General features: G+C 36.1%; 1 protein-coding gene across 1 annotated transcript; it reads right to left on the minus strand.

Annotated features, from left to right (window-relative positions):
* Positions 1-8905: 8905 nt before the first annotated feature.
* Positions 8906-10743, minus strand: Rap2l (Ras-associated protein 2-like). The gene has a single exon (XM_088277172.1). The coding sequence runs from the start codon at positions 10090-10092 to the stop codon at positions 9547-9549; it is 546 nt and encodes a 181-aa protein (XP_088133298.1). The 5' UTR covers positions 10093-10743; the 3' UTR covers positions 8906-9546.
* Positions 10744-11339: the final 596 nt, after the last annotated feature.

Consider the following 11339-nt stretch of genomic DNA (forward strand, 5'->3'; position numbering starts at 1 on the left):
ATGAATTTATGAGGCGAACGTAGTTAGAAAAAAGAGCAGAGGAAGACCGAGGAAAACTTGGCACGATCATGAAAACTCGGCCGAGTCAGAAGTCGAAATAATCGGCGGGCATTTATGAGGAGATGCACGAATGTGAAAGAGGCGAAAAATGTTAGCAAAGACTGAGTTATGTGGCGTTCTATTCTCTCTGCCTACCCCTGTGGCGTGATGGTTAGTTAGCTAGTTGACATTGCGTTACGTTCAAAAGTAATTTACCCTAATTCATTTCAACAACATAACCTGTCTTCGTTTTACGCTATTCTAAATTGTACGATTCCCATCGCGAACGTGTCAGCAGCAGCCAAGCAGTTAAAGTGTCATAGTCAGTCAGTTTCCAAGGTCTATGAGTTCCAGTTACCCCAGTCTGTTCGCTTTAGCGGAGAATTGTGTCGGTATGCGGTGTTGCGGTAGGAACAATACTAAGTGCGCGTACAGCCTCACCTAAGGTAGGCAAGTATTGTTGGGAACAAAACAATGGATAATTGGGTAATTGCAAACACAAGAAACATAACACAATCGCACATGCAATCTACCTAACCCTTGTGCTCGATACGGTCAGAACTGGAGTTACAAAACGTCGTTCACGCCTTGGCTGAGGTATCTCGACCTTATCATTTTATAGTTTTAGAGTAATTATTGGTTTTCAATTAGATGACCTTCGGTCGCACGCCTTGCGCCTGACTCATTAGGAAATTTCAAATTTACTAACGACTTGGGGGAAGTAATGTCACGTTACGAGGAATGACTCAATTGCTAACTTTAAATTTACTGAAAGCTAGTACATATGTGGAGGTCCTCACCAAAATGTTACATTTCCATTATAAATGATTTTACGTAATCAGGAATTCTAGCTTGTAAAATTGTTACGTTTTGGTGCGATTTAATGATTTCATATTGGTTTAATTCTGGATTGGTCACGCTTTGGCGCAACTTTAATTAAGATTTCGATAGAACACAGGAAACACAAAAGATTTGCATTTAAAGGATTTTTGTGCAATATTGGAAATGTAACTTTTTGGCGAGGACCTCCACATATATGGTATTATTGATTGTGAAAAATAAGTTCATTTTCATCAGTTATCAATCAGTATATCTGTCTCCGTGGTGTAATGGTTAGCGTATTTAGCTACCGTGCTGGAGGTCCCGGATTCAATTCCCAGGGGGCGAAAAAAATATAAGTGATTTTACACTAATGTTTATTTAATATTACCGTTGACTGGTCCGTGAAGAACAGCTCAACTTGCCTTCATGTAAATAATGGTCAAGAGAACACTGCGTCAATACGATGCAGTCCTGTATGCACCATTGGGTGCGGATAAGGGTTATATGAAGAAGAGAATACTTAACAATCGTAAAAATTACGATGCCAAAATTACGACTCCTGGCAAAAACAATGTTCACGTAATGTTACTTATTTTAATAAATTATTATTTAGTTCGATTCGTCCCACGCACAGGCGAGCAATTTACCGGAGACAGTTCAACGGACTATCAGTTACGATATCAAAGATTTTGTTCACGATTGAGGGAGCCATTTACAGCACAGGAAAGCGACACTTGCGACACCTCCGATGCGGAAATGTCGATACGACAAGCAGGAAACTGCGCAGGAAGGTGATCTATGATACGAGCAAGGCTTAAACAATAAATCTTTCGGCTTTTTAAAGAGGAATAACGAAAGTGCGCCAGATTACAATGAGAATGAGTCAGAATTTCAACAAATTAAAAGAAAAATTCATATCACAGAAATAAATTAATGCATTGGAATGCAGTCTTATGACCGCAAAATTAATGATTTTTTAGTGATAATGACGTTTTAAAACCTAAACTAACTAACCAACAAATTTCAACAAATTAAAAGAAAATCTCATATCACAGAAATAAACGAATGCTTCAGGATATAGTCTTATGATCGCGATATTAACGAAGGTTTTTTTAGTGATATTGACCTTTTAACACCTAAAGTAACTGACTAAGAATCACACCGCTCCCCGCAGGGGTAGGCAGAGATAATAGAACACCACATCAATCTGTATTTGCCAACAATATTCTCCCTTCCACATTCATGCATCTCCTCATGCTGTAAAACCTACATATTTGGTACCTATTCGATCAGACGAAATTATGTATATCTTCTGCAATCTTTAACTCTTTGAGGCATGGAATTTCAGCAAATAAAAAAACCCATGTCGCACAGAAATTTTATTTATATAAATGTTAAGAATTTTTGTTTATTTTAATTAATAAAGGAATAAATGTTAAAAAAAATAAATATTAACTGTTGGTGAAATTATTAACTAGTTGCAATGGATGGGATTCAATTCAAACCTCTGTTCCAGTAGCAATTTTAAATTTTCGAGGTGGTATAAAAAAGATCCCTCGATGCAGTTTTAAATATCATAAAGGTGGGGACACTTTTAACCCCGCCATGCCTCAAAGAGTTAAGCAGAATGTTTTTTTATTCACATCTTTAAGATATTTTCTCTCCATGAATTGTTTGATCTACATTTTGATCAACATTTTACTTTCAGTATCACTTCTTGTTTTCTCTTCCAATGACTCTTTACCCCTTAAAAGCGTTTTTTTTTTTTTTTTTTCTTTATTTAAAATTCTTTTGCATTACATAAATTCAAAAACAAAAAATATTTATAAAAAATAAAAATGAATACAAAAAAAGATCCCACAAAGGCATGGCCTGTGTGTGGGTATACAAAATAAATAGTCATAGTACAGGGTATAAGGGTATAGGTTTCTAAGTATAATTAGTTAATACAAAATACAAAAAACTTAATTTAAATACAAAAAAAATACTTGACTCTCAGTGAGCAATTTTTAATTTTTTATTTTTTTTAATTAAAACTTAAACATAAAAAAGATGACAAAGTAAAAAAGTAAAAAGCTAGCGATCATGTGCTAAATGAAAAACGAACTTAAATCTGTCTCTTTTATAAATAATCTAAGCAAATTTTTAAATTTACACGAACTTAGGGAATTAACATCTAACAAATAGTCTTTGTGGAATAAGTTGAACAGTTTTGGAGCTATGAAAAATGAGTGTCTTTGCGCAAGTCTGGATTTACAAAAAGGGATTTCTAATAAATTATTAATTCGTTGGCTAGATCTATTATTATTTTTAGGAAATAAATGTTGGCGCAAATAAACATATTTTAGACACTGTTGGCAATAGATTTCTCGTAGCTCCAAAAGTTCGGCTTCCTGAAATAATTGTTGTTAATAATTGTTCTAACCAGTATCTAGTTCTTCTCAGATGAGTTTGCAATTTAGGTGGCAAAAAATATTCGGGTAATCACATGATCAAGGAGTGAGCAATCGCTATAGCATATGACCGATACCGCGTTATCCATTCTCGGCAGATGACAAGATGACACACTGCCGGAAAGTTGCCGCACGCTGCGTGTCGCATTATGTCGTGTGGTGTTGCACAACCGTGTGTAGGCGCTATTTCGCGTGCAATCGGACCCTTCGAAATGGCAAACTTGTCTCTTATTATTTCATTTTGCCTTGTGCAATCTCCTCGCAAATCTTCGGAGCCGTTCGTTAAAGCTGTCGATGCAATCGTAAATCATCTGGGCGGGGCAATTATCCCGACAGGTGAGTAACCGAAAAAAAAGCAAGTTTTTTTTTATTCCAAGTGCCGCCATGTTGTCGTCCTAACGTAAAACAATTTACCGCTAATTGAAGCTATAGATTGGTTTCCACGAAGTGTGTGATAATGAATAACGCTTTGGCGAATTGATATATCGGATATTATACTTTACTTAATTGTGACGGTGATGGAATAAGTTTAGTAACAGCTTAAATGCAGATAAATATTATGTAGGTACCTATATAATTCTACAGATAATGTTATCAAGCAGCAATCAAGACAGTGTGGCCCGTAAATAATTATCGAGAAATTCACTCTTGTCGATATACATAATTGTATTTCAAAATATGCGTACTAAATACGACGATCCCTAAGTACCTACGTTATTCCCGTGTGGAGAAGTATTATCCCTGATCTTAACGGGAATTCCTCCGGAATGTAAATACGTACGTCCGTGTCTCAGCACCTTTGTCGTTTTTTATTTTATTTTTTATATTTTCATGGATTTGTATTTTAGAATGGACCGATTAATATATCATCACTTAATTACCAAATATGGGAAGAAAATCAGCAATGTGGATTGTAATTGAAAGTTCCTATGGGTGTAGAGGAAAAACGCATTTCAAGGTTCAAATATAAACAAGGAAGAAATGTTGAAATTTGTATGACTCATTATTTTGGACGCTTCAAATGTAGATACAGTGGAACCTCTTATAACGAGTAATTCGCTGAAAAGTTGCTTCCTTAACGAGTGACATTTCGCATTACGAGTTACAGAGAAAGGGCAAGTCCATTTTTAACGACATTCACTTGTGAGCCGAGACTTCTGCGCCAGTCAAAATAGAAAATATTTCACTTAACGAGTGTCTCAATTAACGAGTAAGATTCTGGAACGAATTACGCTCGTCATGAGAGGTTCCACTGTGGATACCTTTCTTGCGCTTAGTACGACGGCGTAATGGGGCAACTCCGTTCCGATTTTTGAGCAATCGATAGAAATTTCTAGCAAAAATTTGCAATTTATTCCATAAGCGCGACATACCGAGGATCACGTTCGCGCCGCTCGCTCGCCCGATGGCACGAAGCGCGAGGCGATGATCGGAACGGTTTCCGTAACCGCCGATGCCCGGTTACGGGTCCGATGCCGCCGTAACAGCGGATGGACCCACCATATTCCGAATACGAGTCCTAATAAGAGACGAGAGACGAGGGACGGTTACCGAGTCGCGGTACGCGAGGCGAATTACAAAGTTTGAATATAATGCGCGGATATTGTTCAGGTTCGGTTCGAACTCGGACAGAATACAATAGAGAGACGTTATCTCGACGAACACTTGCGGAATATAATCTTACTTTATATTACCGAGAATGTCAGTCATGAGGCGGCAACGGAAACATTAAAAATAATAGACAAAATGTAAGAACGGGTGACTTTCGACGGTTCGCCATAAATAATAATAAGCAGCTTGCAGTTAGTGAAACGCGTGAATTTGATATACATAATAACTCTCTTGTGAATGGGAGCGCCTCGTAATCATTTTCACTCCATCTCTAGCTTTCTATAATTGAGCGATTTAATTGAAATTGGTCGCGATATGAATATGTGCACAACGGGAACCGGTAAATTCTAAAAGAATGCAACTTACGTTTTTTAACGCGTGCGTATTCCATTAATATCGAACCGTTGAAATAACGTAACTGTTGAGAAAATACCGCGTATTTACCTAGTAAGTGTCACGTTCTATTTCATATTCGAATTACTAAACATAACACAAAAAATGTAAGCAATAAGTTCATACAATACTTTCAAATCAGTTATTGTAACAAAGCAAGTACTGGATTCTTAAAATATATAAACAATGACTTTGGACGAGCACTTAAAATATTTCCATACGAAGTGACGAATTTGTGGCGAAATTAATAAACTAGATAACTAAAAGTAAAACATAAAATAGCAACACAATATTTGATATTACAGGTATAACCCGGTGTATGTAATTGGAAAACGAGCTAACATAGGATTACTTCTGTTATTAAAAAAATGGACGGATATTTTATTGATATATCGCTCACTCCTTTCAAGAACGTCATAAATCAAAAAACTTGATTTTTCAGGAGAACGTTTTAAAAGTTTGAAAATATAATATAATGTATTAAAAATAGATATCAAGCCACTTATTGAACTTTTTACTATGCAAAACATCTTTTTAGGTAAAACTTGAAGGTTTTTTTCTCCATTTGAAAAATATTTATAATATCAACAAAAAAAACTTAAACAATACCTTTTCTTCAAAATGCAAAAACAACAATTTCTGCCCTATAGCGGGTAAATATTAAGTTAAAAATATGCCGCTTTTGCTGGGATATAGTACATTTTCTGGGCATTCCGAAAACATGCACAACTGAAAATTGACGATTTTTGATTTATGACGTTCTGAAAAGGAGTGAGCGATATGTATAGATACACACGTAAAACGTACAAGTATTTCAGATGATTCTACTGTTCTATACTTAGGTGTTTAATATTGACTAATGATAACCATATTCCAAGAACTACTTTTTCCTCATTCCTGCTTTTCATTTAATGCACATTTTATATCTATGAGTAATGCAATGATGCAGATTATCGTCTACTGTCTAATGACGAGTTATTTGCATATTATTTTCAATGACACAAGTCATGACGAATCTCATCGTTACCTTGCGAAATCACAGATGTCTTTCGCAAATAAACGAGAAAATGCAAAGACAAAATCGATCAATTAATTCTTTTTAATATTTATAAACGCACTGTCGTGTTATTTGATTGCTTCCATTTTGCGGATGTGCATGTGCAGGCCATTTAGAGAGAGAATGAGACAAAGAATACTTTATGTTCAATAAACATAGTTTGTCTTCTTTTCTCCCCCAAGCAGCGACAACACATCCGAAAAACGAAATTCTTTCATTGATTCTGCTCTAATGTATCCAGCACGCGCGCGCTTTCTGCTTACAGAATTTTAAATGCACAAAATGTATGCATAAATTATCCGTACATGTTTGTTTTATTTCGAACGAAAAATATTCCGATTTCGGAATTACTTGTATGGGTCACATGGATTCGAAATTCTGAAGGCGAAAAACGTCCGCATCCTGGCTATTCTTGGAGACCATCATACACTGACGATAATTTGAAATGCACGTCATAAAAAGTTTAATCAAATGGTAAAATAACGTCTACTATTAGACACAAGCAGTCGGTCTACTATTGGTTGAGGCTAATAAATGTTGATTCATAAAATAAAATAAAAAACATTTGTTAAAAACGCAAACACATGGCTAATATTTTTAATGATTTCTCGGTCAATCTTTTATGACATATGTATGCATGAGAAATCTTTTTTAAATTAAAATTTTACACAAGATCCTATACGTACCGCGTACATAAAAATAAGTATATAGTAAAGTATTACGTTTCACAAATTTTGAAATAAAAATAGCTAAAACAAAAATATACACAGTTTCCACCCTCTCTTCATACAAAAATGAAGAAAAAATTACAATAATTCGAGCTGCAAAATGACCGTTTCGTTTAAACAAATTCCGTGCTTTCAAAACGAAAATGTAAATCCAAAGCTAATCAACAAAGTATTTTACGTTCACAAAGTATAATTATTTTCAGGTGAACATTCTCCTGTAACGTTCATATTCAATGAATCAATTAATTATACAAGTTTCATAGAAATCGTTTCGCAAAAACATAACCGTACATGTCATGACATACTCGTTGCCGCGCAAATTCAAATTGTTCTGGAACAATGGCGGTCAGGGCTAGCGAGTCGCGAGTCTACTTGTATTTTCTTTAAAAAAACAACAACAAAACTTAAATTTTAAACTAATGTGCACAGCAATATTTTTATATATTCACACCCGATAAAATATGGTACTTTTTGGTTGTTGCAAATAACACCTGCTAAATTAAGTACTCGCTATATCATGTGCATTCCCGAAAATATATTTTAAGCATTTGATTCAACTTTTTAATGGTTAATACGTCATTTTCACTAATGATTTATACCTGTTTCTCGATGGTGCATTTAGCCAGCCATTAATGTTGTCTCCTGATTTATTAAAAATTGGAATTATTTTAATTAGCTACAAATTTCCGAAGTATGAAACCGTTCTATCATGCCTATTTTTTATAGATAGATTATGAAGATGACATTGATTTTTTAATACTAGTAGTTAATACTTAATACTAGTAGTACTAGCAAGTACTCCTTTTTTTAAGAATATGATATTTATCGTATTCTTAAAAATAAAATAAGTACACAATTTTGAAGATAAACAATTTCACTTGGTGTTGCAAATCTTTTAAATGACGTCATTCTTGTAACACCTATTTGTTTCCTACTTATGAGGTACACGTTCAAACAGGTTAATCGCTCATTGGATCAGTCTTTGTGTAGGAATATTGTAGTGTTAATAATCCTAAGTAGTCGCGTAGATATGAAACAGTTGTACTCCTTGCTTTTTAACCATTGTATTTCCATCTTGCAAAACTCAGATTACTGTCTGTTACTTGGATCTTTACCCAAAACCAATATTATATTTATGAAAAGGACACCCAATACAGAGATCGGTACGATTATTGGCCAACAAGTGATTTTCATCGTTAAAATATGTATTGCCACACAATTAAAAACAGAAACATATTTTCTATTAGTTTGATGAAGGTGACCATGCTTCTACGTGACAAAATTAGAAATTTTACTCTTGTTTCACAAAGTTACTATTTTAAACATCCAGTAAAATTTTGTGAACTACTTTCCATTTCTAGAAATAAAATGTGATTTTCATCAATGCTTAAAACCTAGAAAAAGAATTGTAATGTGTTTTTCTTTACTGTTTATTTATTTGTTGCAGCAAACAAATCCACAATTATTTAAAAACCTACGTTTATTTACAAAATGTGACCTTTTCATGTACAACATTGGTTCGGAGAATATTACTGTCAGCAACGTAAAGCCATGGTTATTGAAAAGACTAGATAATTCGGTATTTGGGGTTACTTGCGATGTTGTGTTTTCTAAGTAGATACCGTATTCGGTGTTTTCAATATCCAGAGAAGTGGCCACTGGTTGAGCACGCCTGGCTCCTTAGATTTGCAAACCAGCTGATTCTGACAGTAAAGTCGACAAGTAGGTAACTTAGTGAGTAGTGTAGTAAGTGAATGAGAAGGTGTTCGGTTACCTGGGCGGATCATGGAATAAAACGGCACTTTTGATTATACTCCCACTTATTAAAACTTTTATTAAAGATATTTTTTATACGTATATATCACAAATCCTGGTAGACTTTTAACACAATCACGCAGCATACAAACTTGAGACATGGGTCCATTTTGTAACGTTTTCTTATCAAATGACGTAAAAAAACGTTTGTTTCGGCACATGAATACTTCTTTCGGAAATATTTGATCGGATCAGATTCACTCTTTGAAGGATTTTGCTTTATTCACAGGTCCGAAGACCGAGACGAAGTTAACACGTACAGACCATTTAACACTAGCATCGACAAGATTACAGTACTTTATATACATCTTAACAGTAATTACTATACATTTACATAAAGTCTATCTCCCGTATCCCGTCTCCCGTCTCCCGTATCCCGTCTCCCGCGCCCGCGGGCGGCCGGCACTTCTAAACTGCAGTTTAGTGCGAGTGTAGAGTCGACTCGCGGTGGCGAGCCAAAGTACAAAACGAGTAAAAAGCCTTGTAGAAAGATTACAAAAGGGTGAGCACGCTAGACGCTAGAGTGCGAGGGTCAGCACCAGCGCCGGTCGGCGAGTCAGGAGTCAGGAGTCAGGAGTCGGCGGCCCGCGCCGGGAGCGGGCGCCGGGAGCGCGCGTCCGGGCGAGCATTAGAGCACCGTGCAGCAGCAGTAGCTCTTCTTCTCCTTCTCGGGACTAAAGTTCATCTCGCGCACGATCTCGGCGAACATCTCGTTGACGTTGGTGCGGCTCTTGGCGGACGCCTCCACGAAGGGGCAGCTCCACTGCTGCGCCAGCGCGCCGCCCTCTGGCGCCGGCACCTCGCGCTGGTGCTCCAAGTCCGCCTTGTTGCCCACCAGCAGGATGGGCACGCGCTCCTTGCCCTTCACCCTCGTGATGAGCTCCTTCATGGGCTTGATGTCCTGGAACGTCTGGTGGTTGGTCAGCGAGTACACCACCACGAAGCCCTGCCCGTTCTTGATGTACAGGTCTCGCATGGACGCGAACTGCTCCGTGCCGGCCGTGTCCAGGATCTCCAGCACGCACGGCGAGCTGTCCACTTCGATCTCTTTTCTGTAAAAGTCCTCGATAGTCGGATCGTACTTTTCCATAAAACAACCGGAAACGAACTGAACAGTCAGCGCGCTCTTCCCAACCCCGCCCGAGCCGAGCACGACGACTTTGAAATCGCGCATTTTTGTAACTTTTACGACACCGGATGGTTAAATTGACCGTCACCAGTTTGAGTGCAACAATTTACTGGAAACATTTGAATACTCTGCGAACCGCGTTAGTAACACTCTGGCTAGAAAACAAAGCCTAATTTGATTGACTTCTGCCATCGCAACACTACTTGTTCACTCGTATCGCCATTTTAACAGACTGACGAGCGGAGAACGGAGTCCAACGCTTGACGTGACAATAACGCCACCCAAAATGAACCGACACCGACTGGAACTAACAACCGGATGCTACTAGCGACTTTGGTGGCAGAAATTATAACTAATTTTCAAAACAAACATTACAAACGTCAAATAACCAACTTTACATTTGAAAAAGTTATTTAGAAAAGAGTTTTTCATAGTTATTGAAGATTTTAAATCGATTTTTCAATTTAAGAATTAAATTTTAAAACATTTGAAGGTAAAAAATATTAATTATTGTTTTCCACAATCAAAGACCCGATTCACGATATTTTAACAATATCACGCGACAGTGTGCTGTATTTTTCTATAAAATTGAAAAATTATTCATTCGTATCGAGGGTAGTATACAAAATAAAATCAGTGATATTTAAAAAAAGATATTTCAGATAAATTCACAAACAGTTTTTTTAAACGTCTTCAAATCTTGACTTCAACCTCTCGCTGGGTTTTTTTTTATAAAAAATAGTTAGATAAACACATTCAAATGATTTAAACAGGCATAAAAGGAAACAGTTTTGTTTCGATAAAGTCCAATTGCCTTCCAAATGGTTGACAAATTTTAGTTTTAGTATACATGTAATTAATAAAATACAATATTATAAGATGCATTCGTTGCAGAATAACAATGTATAAATAACTCATTTAGAAAGTGATATTTGAAAGATTTTCACATTCCACCGTGTATATTTTTTCATCAACTTTTAAAAAAACTTAAATTTTTCATATCATGATGATTTGAGTGCACGCCAATAATTAAAACATATCGTCAGTATGTATTGAGTACGTTCTGCTTTATCTTGTATTTTACTACTTACTTGAGAGTAAAAAAAAATAATTAAACATATCAGTGAATAAGGCTGTACATTCCTACCAACTCAATAATATGAACATACATTTGACTATTATGACAGCTGACAGCTGATTCCTTTTTAACCTCAAAAGAATTTATAGTTCAAAATCAAATTATTTTAATTTTTATGTACCCGGACTGTAAAATATACATAAATAGAGTAATA

The sequence above is a fragment of the Brachycentrus maculatus genome, unplaced genomic scaffold (genome assembly GCF_059751285.1).
Source record: "Brachycentrus maculatus isolate JH-2025_06_01 unplaced genomic scaffold, ASM5975128v1 h1tg000004l, whole genome shotgun sequence".
Lineage (NCBI taxonomy): Eukaryota > Metazoa > Arthropoda > Insecta > Trichoptera > Brachycentridae > Brachycentrus > Brachycentrus maculatus.

What these genes read in the sequence shown, in the direction of transcription:
- Rap2l (XM_088277172.1), bottom strand. Translation starts at nt 10,092, where the DNA reads ATGCGCGATTTCAAAGTCGTCGTGCTCGGCTCGGGCGGGGTTGGGAAG.